Genomic DNA, 18373 nt, shown 5'->3' on the forward strand with positions numbered 1-18373 from the left:
GAGTCAGCGCTTGTTTGATTATTTTATTTATTATTTAAGTCTTTCAGTGTACCATACCAACATATCAGGCAAACGGGAATTCTCCTCACAATGTGAATGCAGTGCAGTCTGACGTCATCCATGAAAGCGTCTCCTTCCCTCAAACGCGCCGCATCACCGCTAACTGCATACAGGTACAACCAGCAGCTGCACTTCATCAAGCCCAATGTATAAGAGCACGCTTTTCATTTAGACAGATTTATGGATAAAACCTTTTTTTTTTTTTTTTAAAGAAAGATGTACAAGTGGTTCTGGTCCGAGCGCTGCATGCGGCGTCCAGTGGTCCCGCCTGCAGCCCACTCCTGCTCAGTCTGATGCACGCAGCGGCGCTCTGCAGGACCCGAGGAGCAACGCTTGAAGAGGCGCTGCATGGAAACAGCATGGAAAGCATCCCGCCAGTGGAAAGGAACAATAAAGTCGGCCCTTTACTTTTCTTTAATTTATTTGGATTACTAAAAAATCCTTTTGATTCACGTGAATGTTTTCCTTTCCACTTCCACCTTACTACTCCGCAACAGTGCGTTTGGACACTCTGTAAAGCTACGTGGGGGCCTCGTCTAAAATGGATGTTTTGTTAACAGTGAAATGTTTAAAAAGGGGCCAGCTTTCCATTTGTTGGCTCCCTTTATTTTCTATAAAAATATAAGTCACAAGCATAAGTAACAAAAATATAAACTAAGACATTCTGCAGTTTTTGCCTTCATCAAAATATACAAATGAGTGGAGATACTGTACATTAAGTGGCTGTCTGAGTCCCTTCTTCAAGTGTAAAGATTCCCTGTTGGTTTTGTTAGTAAAAAAAAAAAAAAAAAAAAAAAAAAAAAAAAAAGCCGCTACGTGTGTGTGTGTGTGTGTGTGTGCGTGTCGCAGGTTATCAGTGTTGGTTGAGGCACTTCTCCAGTGTGGAGCTCAGCCTCTCACTAGCGCTGCTGCAGGACTCCAGAGCTCCACCGTTCCTGCCCATTCACAAAGACAAGCGTGTTAAACGTGTTACAAACTGTTCTGTATTACTATTGAGCTTCACATTCACATTTGACTGTCAAACGGTAACTGTGTGCATAACGATGATCCTACTTCGACATGAAGGTGTGAAGCAGCGAGGCGTGGTGCCCAGTGAAGTATTCCTGCTGAATCGCGTGCTCCAAACACAACAGCTGACCTGGGACCAGCGACGCCTTCTTCACCCTCCCCTCCCCCTGAAACACAGAAAAAGACTAAATCTGAGTTCAATGTTTTCAATAGACCCAAGTCTTTCCCATTAAACAAACCCATCCCCATCGCCCTTGCGTTCTGAGCGGACCTTAAGAAGTCCCATTTTGACCAGCAGCGAGGAGAGGAAGCAGTAGGACTGGAAAGCTGAGCCGCAGAGGAGCTTCTTCAACACGGCATCTGTGGGACACATCGCTGAAGGTCATTTAGTGAGACGCCACAGGTACGGAGAAGGGCGAGATCCCCCAACGACGCTGCTTCCACCACGAGTGGGAACACTTCATGACAAGTTACCAATGGTTTCAAGGACAGCCGTCTTGGTCTCCGGTTCTTCACTGTACAGAGCGGCGATTTTCAGCAGCACATCGGCGGCGTTGTGTGGGTCAGATGCATCCACCTGTGGGGGGGGGAAGAGTTCTGTTTACCGAACCGTTGCATTAAACCAGATAGTCAGATAGTCTGGTGGGACGCTCCATGCTCACTTCGATTCCTACCTGTTGTTGCAGGCTCGTCCTCATCTCTCCCAGCTGAAGGAGCCTCTCAGCAGAGGGGCAGCTGAGGAAGGACATGATCTCAGCCTGGGGGGAGGGGGGGGGGACGTTTAGAAATGCAACACACCTTCATTTGTTTGGAAATGAATAATATGAATAAAAGGAGCGTTTGTTTCGTGCTGCCTTACCGGGCTCTGAGGTTTTGCCGGACTGTCGCCTTCTCTCGTTGTTCCATTTTCCTTCACAATTTCACCGTTGTCTTCATCACAGTCGTCACTTGCATCGCTGGCATCGTCATCATCTTCTTCATCCTCGTCATCAGGTTCTCCCTCATCATCACTGCAGTGAGGTCAAGATAAGATTTGCTCCAATTAACGAGCTGATCAGTGATAAGTTGTGGCGCTGAAGGAACTGGACAACCGTTTTGGAAAGAGTCCCTGGATCCCTCAACGTGTGTGTGTGTGTGTGCGCAGGTTACCTGAGTGATGCCAGCATGCCTCCTTTGTCCATGTTTTCCATAGCTTCCCTCAAAGCTTCACAGCCCTCCTCCCCCAAACTGTTACCTGGAAGAGTTGCATACAAGAGTAAGTAAACTTCCTTTTTTAGGATTAGAAACAACATCTTGGTTTAACTGAAATCCTACAGAACTTCTACATGGAATTTGGAAACTAATTCCACAGCGTTTCCAGGATTTTGACGGCCATCAGAATCTGTCACGTAACTGCTACACAGACCGATCCAGTCAGCCTACCGTTCAAATCCACTTTCTCCATGTCGGATTTGTCCATGACGGCCTGAGCAACCACCAAAGCTGCCGCCTCTGTGATCTCGCCAAAGGACAGATTGAGCTCCTGAAGACAAGGAACCCCACACAGCACTGTAATCAGCTTGGAGACCAAGGCAGACCAAGACAAAGGCTGCACTGCAATGTGAGCGCACCTTGAGGATCGGCAGTCCCTCTCGGAGGACGGCGGCGAGGGCGATGGCTCCTTCGGAGCGCACCAGACAGTCTCCAAAGTTGATCACCTGTACATTCCTCAGATGCCTCAGAGCCTGCACGGCCAACGGGGGAAAAAGCCGTTTGACCCAAACGAATGGCTACAGATCTTCTGCACTCGTGGAGGATGTGAGAACAGGCCTTACCTGCGCCATGGCCAGCGTTCCTCTCTTGGTGAAGGTGTTGTCGTTGAAGTTGAGGACGCGGAGCTCCGGGTTGTGGCGCATGGCCGAAGCCAGCGCCATCACACCTGCGTGGTTGATCCCATTCTGGGGCATGTGGACTTCTTCCAGGCTGCCTATCAGCTTACATAGAAAGAAAAAAAAGGAGGGTACGATTTTAAATACACAGCAACATACAACAGGCAGAAAAAAAGTAAATCCTCTTGAACATGAAATGCTCGGCAATTTAGCGTGATTAATCAATATTCGTAAAACAATAAAATGATTGTCACCTGAAAGGCCCTAGCCAGGGCGCGGGCGCCTTCGTTTTCCAGGCGGTTCCTCCCTGCGACGAACACTCGCAGTTTGAGTGGAGCTCCGTGCTCTGACGACTGTCTGTGGCCCTCAATCAGAGCTTCAGCCAGGATCTACAGAGAGAAACACAGCACCGTGACGCAGACATGTCAAAAAGTGGTTCATTGTGAATATAGACAACCTCCTACTTTAACGTTAGTTTCTTAAGGGAGAGGTTAAAAGTACCATTTGAAAATAAGCTTCTTGGAGGGGGGATCAGTGATTTACCCGCTCAGTCAAAACAAACCTACCTTTCCTCCGCCGATCCCCATCCCACAATTGTTTAGCCTCAGCTCCTGCAAATTGTGGCAGGAAGGGCTCTTGAGCAGCTGCTCGATTCCCTTCACACCATCTGGCCCGAAGGCGTTGTCGCTCAGGTCCAACTCGGTCAGCCTGGCCCCTGCACTCATTAAGGCACCGCCCAGAGACCTCTGACGAAGGCACAGAAAGACGACGTGTGAGATGTTTCTCAGAGGGGCGACTGAAGAAGTGTAACAACAATAACACTGCATAACACCTCCAATCCAGAAAACCCTGACTGAACAAACCAGCCTCTGAATTTCTCACCAGGGCCGTTGGGATCTCCGAGCGCAACCTCCCGGTGAACATGTCACTCCAGTAGCATCTCTGAAAGACACAACGAGCGGTTAGAAGAAAGCAAAGCAGCAAAGGGAGTCTTCTTGTCTACGGGGGCCGAGTACCTGCAGCAGGTCTTTGCTCTGCAGAGCCTTGGCGATGGCCCGGGCCGCGTCCACTCCCACCGTGTTCCCCTCCAGGCGCAGAGCTCTCAGGCCCGTGTAGTGCTCTATCTCACGCACCAGCTCCTCCACTGAAAGCAGAAAACACACCAGGGGGGGGGGGGGGTCAGATCTGAGGAGGAGACCGCCACCATCATCTTAAGAAGATACACTCAAAATCAAAAGGAAGAAGCAAGAGACTCTCACCGGATTCCGCGTCGTCGAGCTTCAGGCCCAAGCCCTTATAGCTCAGCTCTCCATCTCCGACGTGGGTCTTGGAAAGCGCGTCAGCCAGCCGAGCAATGTCATCCGAGGCCATGGCGACTCTGAGGGAACATCAGGGAGTCAGACAATAGAAGGAAAGAGCCGATCGTTGTAGCTTTATCTGCTTATTCCTGCAGCAGGAGTAGAAGTGGTGTATTATGTCACCGTGGATAACTATGTTATGTAGAGAACACAACAACAACAACAGCGGACCACAACAACAACGGCGCTCGTGGTCCGGTTAGCCGTTTAGCCTCGTCGGTGCTACACGGAGGAACTACGCAACATGAGACAAAGTTTGAACCGAAACTGAAGCGGCTGTGAGTCCGGAGGTCATGAGCCGCGTCCTCGCGTCTCTGCCGGTGTTTTCAGCGGTCGTTCACCTCGCAGAGAAGCGCGAACCCTTACCGCGGAGAGAAGTTGGTGTTCTTCTTAAGGAAACGATGGCGAACACACGCCGCTCTTCCGTGCCGCGCGCCGGTTGCTCAACCACGTGACGTCATGCGCCCGGGTTCCTTCTTCGTTGCTTCTGGTTACGTCAGTTAGAAGTGATCTACCCCGTTTTACCGCCACCTGCTGGTACAACCCCGAACTACCTTTGATTCATGTACCTGCACTCCAACGAACAGCATCATTAATATGTAATATGCCATTTTACTGTGACATTGTCAATTGTAATGTATTATCAATTTAAGTGTGAGTTTAATTAATTAAATTTGTTTTTACATTTAGTAAAATAATAAGTTTATAATTACACTACTTTACTCTTAAGTCAAATATAAAGTTTAGAATAATGTAGCACGAGAGCCTACATAAATATATAGAAATGTGTCCTTCAACGCAATTCATTTCACTGAAAATTACCACGAAGACATAGTCCACATTACAAAAGTAAAGAAGAGGAGAGAAGAGGACAGTTGGCACAGGTTGGGGCCCTCACATTGTTACCTCTCAACCAGCCTCAGTAAAAGCTGCGTGAGGAGCTACGAACTCCTCTGCTAAGGTTTGGGTCACTATCGAAAGCGACACTAGCTTATTTGGATTCCTCACAGGGAAAACGTTATGGAAGAAGCTCAAGAGGTCAAAGGCGAGCCAGGGTAAAGGTTAACCCGGATACAGGGCTGGTGACCCCCACGTGTCAGAACTCGTAGACCAGACCCCTATCCACACTGACGTTGACAGCGAGGAACGGGGCCGCAGAAGAGGACTCGCCGGCGTGCTTCCTCCCTCTGTGGGAGAACCACATGCTCAAAACCTCAATTACTCCAGTCATTCATACATTAAATACTGAACTGAACTGCTGCAAATGGAGATGTATCTTAACAAAAATAATTGCACGCAATGTTACGTATTGCGGTAGATATACAAAGACCAGTATATTAACGTTATATTTCTATAACATTTTTATTGGAGCAACGCGTGAATGCAGGGTAATCGCAGTAGTTATTTCCGCCCTGATCGAACCGCATTCCACTACTAAGCAGCAGCGGGCCGGCGGCGCAGCTCCTGCTGCCCCCTCGTGGCCGCACTTCTCCCGGGGACTTGTTGCAGTGCCGCACTCGCAGAAACAGCTAGCTGGCTAGTTAGCGTTAGCAAACAGCGACTCCGTGTCCAGCAGCAGTCGTAGCGCAGAGAATCTCGTGCTCCGTCCACATCCCGATGACAGGGACACCGCGTGGACAGATATGCGCCGGGACATTGCCTGATATTCGGCGTGGTGTTCTCGACTTTATCGCCGCGTCTCGGTGAAGAAACCGCTGATCTGAAGAGCGACGTAACTTGATCCGCGGTGAGTCGTCGCGAGGGCTCCGTTGGTACATTAAGTTAGCCAACTAACAGGTAGCCGGCCAACACTGGTGTAAAGAAAGCAGCGTAGACACACATACAAGCTCAACAACAATTATACCCAAACAACGCCGGTGTCTTCTGAAACACGACAATCATTGAATGACTGTTTGTTGCCCTCCTCCCTTTGGCTAAGCTAAGCTGCAGTGATTAGCATGTTGTCAGAGTAAAAAAAAAAAAGCGTCAACGGCGAGTTAGCATTAGCTCGCTAATCCTCGCTGCCCGGCGACGAACCCACCACGGCGTTAACGGTACCCACAGTGACGTCATCGGCAAACAAGCCGACGTAAGACATGTAACGTTATTTCGCGTTCGGCGCAGTCGGTTAACCGTTTTTTTTTTTTAGAGTTGACGACCGAAACGCCTGCATGTCCCACGCTACCGCAGGCTAACGCCACTGGCTAACGGGCGACCGCTACAGCTTATTCGCAGACGTCCCACCTCAAACACGGCCAACGTTTTAATACGTGTGATCCTGACCGACTGTGTCCTCAACTGGTTCCTAAAATGCCATCGATCAGCAGCTCAGTCCGGTGGTTGCTGAGCGTGTTTTAGTCGCAGGCCTCGGCTCATCTCGGGCGAGTAGTTTACAGGTGTTTCAACCTTTTGTGGATTCAATCAGCTGTGAATGTATTGAGCCTGTTGTTGTCTGTCAAAGCTGTTAATGAGTTTAAAACGGCTGCAAGTCAACCTTGTCATAACCCTCAGGCTATGGATCCCGATCGTCAGAAACGCAGAGAGGAAATCCAGAAAGCCATGAGCTTTATCCAGTAAGTACACAAGTGAACCTGCCTTTTTGGGGCCTCTATAGGACGCTAATGAGTGGAATCCTGATTTACACCCCGTGGGCAGCAATGACAGCCCTCTCTTGCCCTCTGCCCACAGGTCATCGTTGCCGTTCCCGGAGCCAGAGAGCTATGAGGTTTGCATTCATCCTTTTCACTTTTGGTCCAGTGAGCTCACAGGTGCTCATGGATTTCGAGCTCAGACGTTGTGATGGTGTTTCTCCCCGTTTTGATTTACTTGTCTCCCAATTTTTCCTCTCCGCGTGTCCCTCTGACCGTCACAATTATGTCCCCCTTCTCTCACGCTCCTCATTATGATCCGTCTTTGTCCTTTCTCTACAACTCCCATTCAGCCATTTGTGATCCAGTTGGTATGCAACCTGCTGGACGAGGGCAACTCCTGCTTTCGAGATGGGGACTGTCGCCAAGCGAGCCAGCAGTATGGCGAGGGGATCAGCGTGGCCCGCTATGCTCAGGCCGAGGCCCTCGTCATCCCTCACGAGCTGCTGGAGAGCCTGTACGTCAACAGGGCTGCTGCCTGCTACCAGACGGTGAGGGAGAAGACCGAGGGAATGTTAGTTTGTGTCACGCGTGTAACGGTATCTCTACGTTTTGATCCGCATAATGCCAGGATTTCAAATCCAGGTTATGCGTCTGTAAATGTGGCCGCCTTCATGGCTATTATAAAAATGTCATTTTACAGTATGGGATTCTTTTGTAATAACCAGATTTAATCTTGAAGGAAGGTTTTTAACTCTTGCGGAAGTCTCTAAATGTTCTACGTAAAACGGCTCTTAAATTCCAGTGCTCACTGTGTCTTTGTCCCGTGGGCCTCAGAGGGAGTACGAGCGCGGCGTCCAGGACTGTGAAAGTGCACTGTGTGTGTCAGAAGGCAGTCGCAGGGCTTTGTACCGCAAAGCGATCTGTCTGAGGGAGTTGGGACGAATCCGGGAGGCCTACGAGTGTGGAACTAAATGTCTGCTCACTGCACCGCACGTACGTCCTCAGCGATGAAATATTAATGCAAATTGTTTTTTTCCTACAATCATTTTAAAGGGTCAAGTTTTTTTCAGAAAACGAGTTGCTGAAATGATGATAAGCACTCAAGTTAATGCAGAATAAATATTCACTCATGACTTGTGACTTTGTAGATTACATTTATCTACCTTAAAGTGAATGAAACCTATTCTCTTTTGTGATTCCTCTTCCAGGACAGGCAGGTGAACGACCTGGCTCAGGACCTGGCCAGTAAACTGGGCCTGAAGGGCCGCAAGGCTTACGTCAGCCCTCAAACAGAGTCCACAGCCACAGAAGGGGAGAGTCACGGGGAGTCTTCCCCACCCACAGGGGAGGTGGGGGCTGTTGCCGCAGTCTAGAGTTACTTACTTGGAAACCGAACGAGAGACTAACCACATCTGTGACTCTGTTTCTCAGATGTCCTCGATGTCCTCCAATGGGCTGGAGTCTCTGGGTGACATGGGACCAGGTATGACCCGCTTGCAGGCCGTGAACACGTCCGCTTCTACCCGCACTCCCACCCGTTCACCACGTCCCTGTTCTCAACACCTCCTCAGCGGACCTGTCTAACGCGCAGTGCATCCCTGCTCCGTTGGCAACGCCCATCCCAGTCAGCGACGACCCGGCGACCCCTGTGGTGACCCCGTGCACCGACCTGTCGGAGAGCCCCAGCAGTCAAGGCCTGCCGCCCATGCCGTACTCCGTCCCCGTGTCCGAGCACATGGATGAATGCAGCAAGGACGAGCTGGGCGGCCTGCTGGATTGCAACCCCAAGAAAGTCAGTGAGGTGAACCAAGGACAGATGAGCGAAGAGATCTACCAGTCGTCATACTCCACTGTAGGGACAGAATTTCTATTCCTTTTTTTATTTTTCACATGTGTTTTACGGATTTGATGAATTTGTTTGATCAAATTTTAGAAATGCCTCTTTTAAAAAATAATATTAAAAAAAAAGGTTGTTGAAAGGAGAGGTGAATGGGATCATAACGTAATGCTTGTCTCTGTCTCCTGTGACAGAGTCCAGTCCAGGGTGCTATCCCCACCAACCTGCCCAATACTGCAGTGGGGCTCCGGCCGCCATACTCCCCCAAACTCCCAGCCCCGACACCCCAGCTCGCGCCGAACTTCTTTAGCTCCACCGTCAGTGAAATGACCCCCGTGGAGCCCTGCACGCCGCTGGGCCAGCGGGACCAGGGCTCCACCCAGGCGCAGGACGCACTGGGATGCTTTGCCTCAGGGGCCACGGGTGGAGAAGGGAAGGCTGGCGGGCTGGACTCGTTGTCTGAGTACACTCTCCCTGGTGAGCAAAGAGTCAGGATGTGGATGTTTCCCCTCTTCTTTAGGATTTGTTGGTTGTACGTTTTGACACTTCATGCACTTTTATCGGAAATCTTGACAAGTCAAAGTAATGTCCACACGGCATGCACATGTTTGCCATGAAGGTTCACGGTCCCATTGGGTTATCCCAAAAGTTGTCCAGTCAGCACTATTACAACATGGTGTCTGACATCGGTTGCCTTGTGTCTGTGTCTTTTTCAGGGGGACGAATGTGTCACAGCTTCATCCCTGGAATGCGTAACCACAGCGCGTCACATGCAGTGAGTAACGCATTTGCGTCCCCTCCTGTGGGACAAACCGCTTCTTCGTGGCGCTGTTAATGGTGTCATTTGGGATTGACCGCCATTTCTAACCCTGCCGCAAAGTGGTCTCCGTGTTTAACGTCACATTTCTGTGTTCCCCATTTTTCTTTTTCAGAACGGTGCTGCAGGAACCAACCTCTCTCTCCTCTCCAGGAATCCTCTGGCAGTCACGCACGACTTTCGGCAGGCCTGTCATGCCTGTTACAGCCGAATAGGTCGGTTCAAGCTGATCCTCTTACTCCCGCCCCCCTTCTTTTCTGTATGAAAATGAAACATCGTTCTCATCTTTACCCCCCCCCCCCCCTCTGGATCAAAGGACCAAGAGTGATGGACTATAAGTATCAGCCGGAGGCAGCACACCGCTGCAAACGGGATGTGCTTCTGTGCCGCCTCAAAAACACAGATGACCCAACATGGAAGCGGATCCGGCCGAGGCCCGCGAGAAACAACTTCCTGGGGGCGTTTGTACTCTGTAAAGGTATGTATGCATTATGTGATAAGCTGCTTGGAACGGCTGTTGACGATTTGGTGAATTACTTTGAGAAATCCAAAAACACGTTTTCCCCTCACAGAGGTGCAGGAGCGCCAGGAGTGCCAGTATGGGGAGAACTGTACGTTCGCCTACTGCCAGGAGGAGATCGACGTGTGGACGCAGGAGAGGAAGGGCGCGCTGAGCCGAGAGCTGCTGTTCGATCCGCTGGGCAGCACCGAGAGACGGGCGCTCAGCGTCACCCGACTGCTGCAGCTCCACATGGGCATGTTCATGTTCCTCTGTGAGGTGAGGCCGACGGGCCTGCCGGTTTCTCTCGTCCTCTTTGTTGTATTTGACCAAGACTGACTTGTACGCACATCCCTCCTCTTCACGCCAGGAATGTTTTGACAGTAAGCCTCGCATCATCAGCAAGCGCAGCAAAGAGAACTTGGCGGTCTGCTCGAACCTCACCGCACGCCACCCGTTTGACGACAACAAGTGAGTGACAGCAGGTTTCTGTCTTTGCTCCCCAAAACCCCCAAAACGGCTTCAATAATAGTGTGTGTTCTCCGAGGGGATTAATAACAACTGTACTTCCATTTTGTCCGTTGGCTCCTTAAAAAACCCCACGGCTGCTCTGGTGTGTCCGCTGCAGGTGCCTGGTGCACGTGGTGAGGTCGGCCAACGTGCGCTACAGTAAGGTGCGACCGCTGCACCCGCTCTGCCAGTTTGACGTGTGTCGCCACGAGGTTCGCTACGGCTGCCAGCGCGAGGACAGCTGCTCCTTCGCCCACTCCGTCATAGAGCTCAAATGCTGGGTGCTGCAGCAGGATACGGGTCGGTACAATGCACACGTCAGCCTTGAAAGGGATATCGTGAAGTGGCGAGGAATATATTTTGTATTCCACCACAAGATGTTGCATTACGTGAATGATGTCAGAGGTCTGCCATATTGATGATAGTGACTTGCCAAATGCATTGCTTTATTTCACTATGAACTATGATCTAGTTATTACAATTCTTCCGTCAGGTATCACCCACGAAGAGATGGTGCAGGAGTCCAAGAGGCATTGGCAAAGGCTGGAGCAGAACGCACAGAAGCAGCAGAAAGTGAGAGGGGAAACCTGGGTGGTGTATGAAAGTTCTTATCGGGTCCAATTCTGCATTCAGAGCATATTCCATATTCTTTGGAGACAGACGTTCACAACAAGGCTGTAGAATTATTTCTGAAAATATACATACAGGGTTACAGGAAATGAGAGTTAAACAGGAGGTGGGTGTCGGGTGGGCTAAGCTTCTCAGGAAGGACCCAGGATGTGTATTGGTTGTGAGATCGGAGGGTGAGGTCTGAGAAGCCAATACAGGTGTGTTTTACAAAGCACACGGGGATTGAAACACGAAGGTGTGACCTGTTACAGGTGGGGTCTTTGCTTTCTTCACACTGCACCAAAAGATTTATATATTTACAGACGCTTGTTAGTTAATGTTAAATGGTTTCTGTCTGCAGAGATTTGACAGTTTCTGGCAGGAACACGCAGGCAGTGTAAAGGCATGCAGCCAATACAATTTAAAGATGTACAACTCTCTGTGTATGTACAGGACATTCCTCTGAGACACATTGCGACCGGCCAGTTCTTGTCACCTCAGGAGCATCATCACCTGTAGAGCCCAATGAGCCCTGACGACCTTGTTTTCCCAATCCCACATGTTTCTGGCATAAAAATACAGTAAAATGTGATTATTCTGCTTCATGAATGTTAACGTGTAACTTCTCATTTCTCTTTCAGCCCTCCCATATCTCCCATCCAAGCAGCAGCATGTCTGCAGGTGGAGTGGGGGGACTGGGAGGCGGGGGAATGGGGGGGGATGGCATGGGTGGGGGCGGTGTGGGCCCGGTGGGTGGGTTGGGAATGGGGGGACTGGGCGTGGGGATGGGACGAGGGCGCCCCCTCAACCTGAAAATGAAGTTTGTGTGCGGCCAGTGCTGGCGGGAGGGACAGGTCAACGAGCCCGACAAGAACCTCAAGTACTGCACCGCCAAAGCGCGGCACAGGTCCGTCTCCATCGACTCAATCGACTGTACATTTTGAGTAGTCCAGTTGGCGACCGTGGTTTTTTTTTTTTGTAATTTCTGTGTGGGTCTTTGTCTCCGTAGCTGGACGAAGGAGCGTCGGGTTCTGCTGGTGAAATCATTCGAGAAGAAGAAGTGGGTTGTTGTTCGGCCTCTGCCTTTCTCCCGCACATATCCACAGCAGTATGACGTGAGTACCTCTGCAGTCCTTTCTCTTCACGTCACCCCTGCGCCGGTCCGATGTTCAGAACAGCTGATTCCGCCTTGTCGTATGATGTCGTAAAGCTCCTTTCCCCCCCGAGTCTTGTTCCTCTCTGGCTGCCAGTGTGTTTTTGAGTTAAATTGCGCTGTATTAGTTTTTCCATACAGTCAATAGTGGCCTGTAATTGACAACAGCAAAGTGCCATTTTCACAATTCAGGGGGATGAACAAACTAAAATAATAGGAACCTCTGTTGCAATGCTGTTGGGCTCGTCTGCAGAACTTTAACGGAAACGTCTGTCTGTGTCTCATCCAGATGTGTGTGCATGTGATGAAGCAGAAGAAGTGCCACTACATTGGGAACTGCTCATTCGCCCACAGTCTGGAGGAGAGGGACGTCTGGACGTACATGAAGAACAACAGCCGTAAGCTTCTGGGTCCAACAGTGCATTTTAGTGTTGTGGAATATAGGACGTTATCTAAATTGAATCATCACGCCAACCAAATTGTCTTGAATGGCCGCCCCCGCTGCCCGACACTTGTTGTTAAAGGTTACCGCTTATTCTTCCTTTCCCTATTCCCCCCTCCACCCCCCTCTGCAGTGAGAGACATGCAACAGATGTACGAGCTGTGGCTGCAGCTCACCAATCAGAGCAGGCGCTCGGAAAGCTCGGTCGTGAGCTCCTCCCCAGACGACAAGCAGGTCACCATAACAGCAGATTACGCAGAGAGCATGGTGAGAGGTTACGACATTGTCATCGGGAACCTCCACATATCGGCCCTCTTCATGTGGCTCATTCATTTCCTTTGCTGAAGTTTTATTATGTTTTTAATATAGATATGTTGAGAATTCTATCCGGTAACAAAAAAAATCTAGATGCTTTGCATTACAACAGTACATATAAGTTAGTCATTGTCAGAAAAGGCACAACCAAATTAGTGTGCACCGGTTTTACAGGATCTACTGATTGTTTGTTCGCGTGAGAGACGAGCCATGCTGATTGTTATCGTTTCAGGGAGGCCGGCGGCCGTCAGACGGGGACGTCCTCTGAGAGTTGCCGTGCTGACTCGATCGCCCGCTGAGCTACAGAGAGAGACGGGAAGCGGCCGTGTCGTAGCCAGGGTGACCTTCTATGAGTATAGCCGGCCAGATCAGAGAAGGTGGACCCGCTACTAAATAGTTGAGCCCCCCCCTACGCACGCGCGCGCGCACACACACACACACACACACACACACACGGCATATGACACACACACACACACACACACACACACGGCATATGACACACACACACAAGGCATATGACACACACACAAATCACAGGCACCGAAAGGCAAGAAACAGTTTTGTGAGGGAAGCTTTTGTTTTAGTGTGAAGCTTCAGTTACACGCAGCACCTTTAGGTTCCTCCCCAGCAGATTATACTGCAGAACCTCCACAGACAACTAGTTTTGCTCTGACTAAAATTAATAAACTAATATTTCCTAGTGCTCTTTGGACCGTCAGTGTCCACCAAGCCCAACTTTTATTTTTATGTAGTTTTTTTTGTTAAAAGCCTCGCTGCACTGCAGTTCTTGGTTGGGCGCGCTGGTCGCAGCCCTTATAATTTGCTTGGTGATGATTTAAAACTGATTAAACTCAGCAGTACGTTTAGTGGAAATTTGAACTTTGGAGTCCTCCGTGAAGTCCTCAGTGTTGTCGATAGCAACAGAGAAACTATGAAGAATTGTAAAAATACAAGTGGACACTCCTCAAATCAGCTTCCCAACAACCAAATCCCGCTCTTCTTCCTCCTCTGTGGGATTCTCTTACGAGAGGGTCAAATAGCTTTCTGGAGATCACAGATTTTGAGGCATTTTTTTCTTCCCCAAGGCGAGTTGCACTTCCTTGTTATATTGTCTGCCATATTGGTAGAGTGCTATGAATGTAATGCCGTGCATGGGCCGTTAAAACTAGGAAATTAGTCATTTAGAACGTTGCTGTGGTTGTGGAACGTATGCAAGTATACTTAGATGCCCCAAAGTAAACGCGTGTGACCAGACAGCCCTCCTCCCTCCGCTGCAGATGTAAGACGGCGTCTTCACAGCTGGTTACGTAACTTTCCCGGCATGGGACGGGCACAGACACGCACAACCACGTAGTGGGACTCAGCCGCGCTCCAGGTTCACAAAGGGGAGGTGGGTGTTAATTACCCAACAACACCAGAGGCTTACGAACACACGGCCAACGACTCAAAGTAATCGTTGCAGAAGCAACCGAGCGGCTTTAAGCCGACAGAGAGGAGTGACTGCAGCACACGTGCAGTCCTAACAGCGTCGGATCAGTTCAGACCGCCGATGCCCCATAAGAGGTAATGACCTCACTTGGACCGACGCATAGTGAGCGTGCCGACCCACGCAGAAGACTCTAGTTGCTTATAATAGTTAAATAGAAATACATGATTACAAGATCGAAAAATGAAATGGAGGATTATGAATGTATGTAAGTATTTAAGATGATTTGAGGGCGTGTTGCCACTTCTTCGGTTGAACTGAGGTCATTACACCACAGGGAAAAAACTGCTGTGCCCCCACGACCTTCAGATCAGTGTTCCTCATCTGCATCCATTTGTTATGTTCCTAATAGCTATCCGTAGCTCCTAATATTAACAGTTGCATTAGAAAACCTGTTAGCCTGAGGCGGGGAAACCATTCTCACCACATGTTGTGCCTATAAGACACACACACACACACACACACACACACACACACACACACACAGGCAGGATATCTGTTGCCGTCTTATTCTGGCCTTTAACGTGGACAGACATGAAGGACATATGTCTATATTCAGATACATATACACGCATATTATACATATTTACAAATAATGGTATATTACTAATAATAATTGATAACTTAGCAGTTAAGCTTAATAAATATATAACCAGAAAACTTGCATTGATTACATAAAAGAACTGCTTGTTATTGAGGTATTTCTCTCTGACATGTATCACTGAACTAGATGACTATAGTGTTTTTTGTTTTTGTTTTATGATTCTTTTTCCTTTAGTAATTCTGTGTGGGTTGTTCCAGATGGGGTTTGTGGGGGGCAGAAGGGAAGAAACAAAGTCGCCGACTTGAGAGGCTTTTCTGTCTTTGTTCAGCAGCTGAACTGTAACTTCAGAATGTTTCAGCGTTCCTGCTCTGCAACTTTTGGGTCATTGGGTTTTCATTGTCCAGACGGATTTCTGCTCGGAAAAATAACGGCTTCTATTCCCAAAATACTGACGTTGCACTCAACCAGAGCACTGGGGGAACAGCGGGGGCCAAACATTCAAAAGAGTTAATTCATGTTTAGCTTCAGAAAAGCGCATCAAACCACAGTGGAAAGAATGTGTTCTGGTGATCTTCCCTCCGTCTGCAGTCGCTGTATAAATAGAGAAATGGTTTTGACGCCACAGCCAGCAGTGTCTTAATTATCCAGCTCTTGAAGACACGTGATGCCCAATCAGAATCTAGACAGGCCGACCGGCCTTTGCCGAACCTCAAAACCAGATCTAGGGTCAGTTCTGCTGGACGCTTTTGTTTTTCCGGGGGTGGTGGTTAATTATGAGCCCTTGTCTGGAACAGCCCGGGTATTAGCCTCTTTTGAGGGATCGTATTACTACTACTCCTAGTATTATGATGAACATGATGATGATAATGATTGCTATCTATTGACTATTTCTATTTCCTCTCTATATGCTATCAATATACGTATGTTCATTGCAATGTATAACTTCTTTATATATGTATCCATGTATGAATATAATAATTAATGGTAAATATGCGTCTATGCAGCAGGGCACGGCTCTGTCTGTGGGAGGCAGTGAGCAGGGAAACGTCCCGCTTCTGATATTCGCTGTGAGGCGTCTGAGGTGGAATCGTCACGTATCCGCTACCCGTAGAAGCCTTTACACACAGCGCAGTGGACCCGCTGTGCGTTCATGTCGTCTGAGGTCTGTTCAGAAGCCTTCGGGTTATTCAGACACTGGCCCAAAAAAAACCCCAAATAAGAGGGCAATGATGGTTGATGATTGACGGTATATATACATATACGGTTAGCCGTTCACCCTGCCAGCGGAGCTCGCTGCTCACTGCCTGTGCTGTGCACTTTTGTCTAAATTGATTCACCAAGCAAAGACAGATATGAAATCAAAAGCATACATAGTAGCCTATATACTCCTGTGTAGCGCCTTATTCATTATACTACACCTATAAGATGATACACACCCCTATTGTATATTCCTGCTTACTATATACACTATATGATACCTGATACCTATAATAATACTTAGACACCCTTATAAGGTAATTTAGATAAGAGATGGTGGAGCTTTTTTTTTCGCCTTTTTTTTTTTGTGGCTGTGTGATTTTATTTCTTTTTGGGGTCAATTTGTTCCCATGTTGCTTTTCATGGTGTTAAAAGGACAAGTCTTTGGTAGTGTTCTTCACACTTAAATGCTCTTTGTCATTCATTGGCGGCCGGGATGGAAAGATTACATCAGCCACCTGTCAACTTTGGTCTGAAAGACATGAACTAACTGCGAGGTGGAATTTTTCTTTTTGAATGTATAACTATTGGCTTTATAAAAAGGGACTATGTCTGGCATCTATTATATGTATTTGCCCCTGCAACAAGTGGACAGTTGATTTGTGGATTCCTGACCGGTTGGAGTAGGTTGTTCTATTGAGGGCAGAGGAGTGCAGCGTTTGGGGGGCTTCTCTATAGTTGGAGAAGGACGCTAATGATGGAACTGAACTTCACAGTGGAACATGTGTTGCATGTTCTGTTGTCAAAAGCAAGCAATTAATGACCCAAACTGAAGGTCAGGCAGATTTCTGCTACATTACGAATAACAGCAAGCTTTGTAGTACTCAGGACTACAATATTTACAGTGGCTGCAATACAAGAACCCTCCAACACGCGCAGGCTCTTTCATTGTGCTCTTACAATAACGTGATTATTCCCTGTGTGTGGGGGGGGGGCTTTAACATGCAAACATAGCAATAGTATGTAACAGTCCTGCCTGCTGGTAAAGTTTGAGGCACTTGATTCCCATCGTCAACACACACCTACACAGCCACAAAAAAAATGTAATTTATCGGTTAGAAAATATTGGTTCTTTGAATTGTTTTCAACAACTCTGATGATGAAACCAGGGTTGTAAGAAGTGGAAAAAACAAGGCCTCTTTTTGTACTGTATTTTTACATTTTGTTTTGTCTTCTTGACTTTGTTTTCTCTTTTCTCCTCCCTGGTTGGAAGGTCATGATCTCATAAGTGGACCAAATCTCTTGAACGCATTTAATAAAGAAATTATTTTAGAAAGAAAATGTGTTTTTCAGTTTATTGAAGATCACAATTGACAATCTGGTCAAATTATTATAATGCATGCATTTGAGCGTATTTATAACTAGTTAGTTTAAGGGTCAGATCAGGACATCCAAATGCTGCTATAACAGGCTTGTAGGATTTTGGAACCTGGCAGCAGAGAGTGGAACCGAGGCTGCCAACAAGGCAGCGTTTGTGGGTCAGGCTCTGCAAAAGGACACACAAGCAGTCGTAAACCCAGACAGTGTAAGGGGCGAAGCCACAATTGACTATAATGCAATCTAAAATAATAAACATAATAATATCCTGTTCTAATGGCCTATTGCAGTAATATGGAAGTTATAAGGATTGAATAGTGTGTGTGCATCAAAGCAAATGCAGAATAATATCCTGCAGCACTGGGTACTTAATACCCCACTCATTAATTCTCTGTAAAGTTTCCTCCTAAACCTGCTTTCCCACAGACATCTCTTCATCATATATGTGTAGCAATTAGAGGCATTGCCAGCACCTGGGTGGTGTTTATGTAATATTGTGTTTTATTAGTACGGAACAGCCTGCAGTGTTCAGGGGACATTTTTCCTGTGGTGTTTATGTGCTGTTGATGTAATATTCTGTGTTTTATTAACACGTAACAGCCTGCCGTTGTTTTTCTTCGATCCAGACGAGGCTCACGATTGGTTGTCATAGACGTGATTGACCCACCCACTGACCAATCGGCGCTCCCGCGGGTGTTG

The 18373-nt window shown here is 48.2% G+C and overlaps 2 protein-coding genes across 7 annotated transcripts; one reads left to right on the plus strand and one right to left on the minus strand.

Moving 5' to 3' along the window:
- Positions 1-9: 9 nt before the first annotated feature.
- Positions 10-4828, minus strand: rangap1b (Ran GTPase activating protein 1b). 2 transcript variants are annotated; one of them, XM_040177617.2, is made up of 16 exons: positions 4661-4828; positions 4196-4314; positions 3953-4080; positions 3819-3878; positions 3503-3682; positions 3191-3325; positions 2883-3041; positions 2679-2792; positions 2491-2590; positions 2218-2302; positions 1928-2078; positions 1743-1826; positions 1543-1645; positions 1340-1428; positions 1114-1235; positions 10-995 (listed from the first exon to the last, which is right to left on the minus strand). In XM_040177617.2, exons 2-16 carry the CDS (start codon positions 4305-4307, stop codon positions 914-916), a joined length of 1704 nt encoding a protein of 567 aa, XP_040033551.2. In that variant the 5' UTR covers positions 4308-4314; positions 4661-4828; the 3' UTR covers positions 10-913. The 2 variants fall into 2 exon arrangements, with proteins under 2 accessions (XP_040033551.2, XP_077958957.1); XM_078102831.1 differs by lacking the exon at positions 4661-4828 and having other exon boundaries at positions 4196-4315.
- An 876-nt stretch (positions 4829-5704) lies between these two features.
- zc3h7bb (zinc finger CCCH-type containing 7Bb) lies at positions 5705-17638 on the plus strand. 5 transcript variants are annotated; one of them, XM_078102829.1, is made up of 22 exons: positions 5846-6041; positions 6444-6690; positions 6806-6867; positions 6983-7019; positions 7236-7433; positions 7720-7878; positions 8094-8234; positions 8317-8368; positions 8457-8737; positions 8917-9199; positions 9439-9497; positions 9655-9754; positions 9856-10017; positions 10112-10317; positions 10409-10509; positions 10667-10848; positions 11042-11121; positions 11799-12064; positions 12167-12272; positions 12600-12708; positions 12886-13019; positions 13300-17638. In XM_078102829.1, the coding sequence occupies exons 3-22, from the start codon at positions 6809-6811 to the stop codon at positions 13333-13335; spliced, it is 2751 nt and encodes a 916-aa protein (XP_077958955.1). In that variant the 5' UTR covers positions 5846-6041; positions 6444-6690; positions 6806-6808; the 3' UTR covers positions 13336-17638. The 5 variants fall into 5 exon arrangements, with proteins under 5 accessions (XP_077958954.1, XP_040033541.1, XP_077958955.1 ...); XM_078102830.1 differs by lacking the exon at positions 5846-6041 and adding an exon at positions 6133-6348; XM_078102828.1 differs by lacking the exon at positions 6444-6690 and having other exon boundaries at positions 5705-6041.
- The last annotated feature ends 735 nt before the right edge of the window (positions 17639-18373 follow it).

This window comes from Gasterosteus aculeatus, chromosome 5 (assembly GCF_964276395.1).
Source record: "Gasterosteus aculeatus chromosome 5, fGasAcu3.hap1.1, whole genome shotgun sequence".
In the NCBI taxonomy this organism is placed as follows: Eukaryota; Metazoa; Chordata; class Actinopteri; order Perciformes; family Gasterosteidae; genus Gasterosteus; species Gasterosteus aculeatus.

Bases quoted from the DNA above. Each gene is read 5' to 3' on its own strand.
- rangap1b (XM_040177617.2), bottom strand. From the start codon at position 4,307: ATGGCCTCGGATGACATTGCTCGGCTGGCTGACGCGCTTTCCAAGACC. The intron at 2,079-2,217 runs GTAACCTGCGCA...ACCTCACTGCAG, and splicing joins GGCATGCTGGCATCACTCAG to TGATGATGAGGGAGAACCTG. The intron at 1,236-1,339 runs GTCCGCTCAGAA...TCTGTGTTTCAG, and splicing joins TCAAAATGGGACTTCTTAAG to GGGGAGGGGAGGGTGAAGAA.
- zc3h7bb (XM_078102828.1), top strand. From the start codon at position 6,809: ATGGATCCCGATCGTCAGAAACGCAGAGAGGAAATCCAGAAAGCCATG. The intron at 8,738-8,916 runs GTAGGGACAGAA...CTCCTGTGACAG, and splicing joins ACCAGTCGTCATACTCCACT to AGTCCAGTCCAGGGTGCTAT. The intron at 10,849-11,041 runs GTCGGTACAATG...TTCTTCCGTCAG, and splicing joins GGTGCTGCAGCAGGATACGG to GTATCACCCACGAAGAGATG.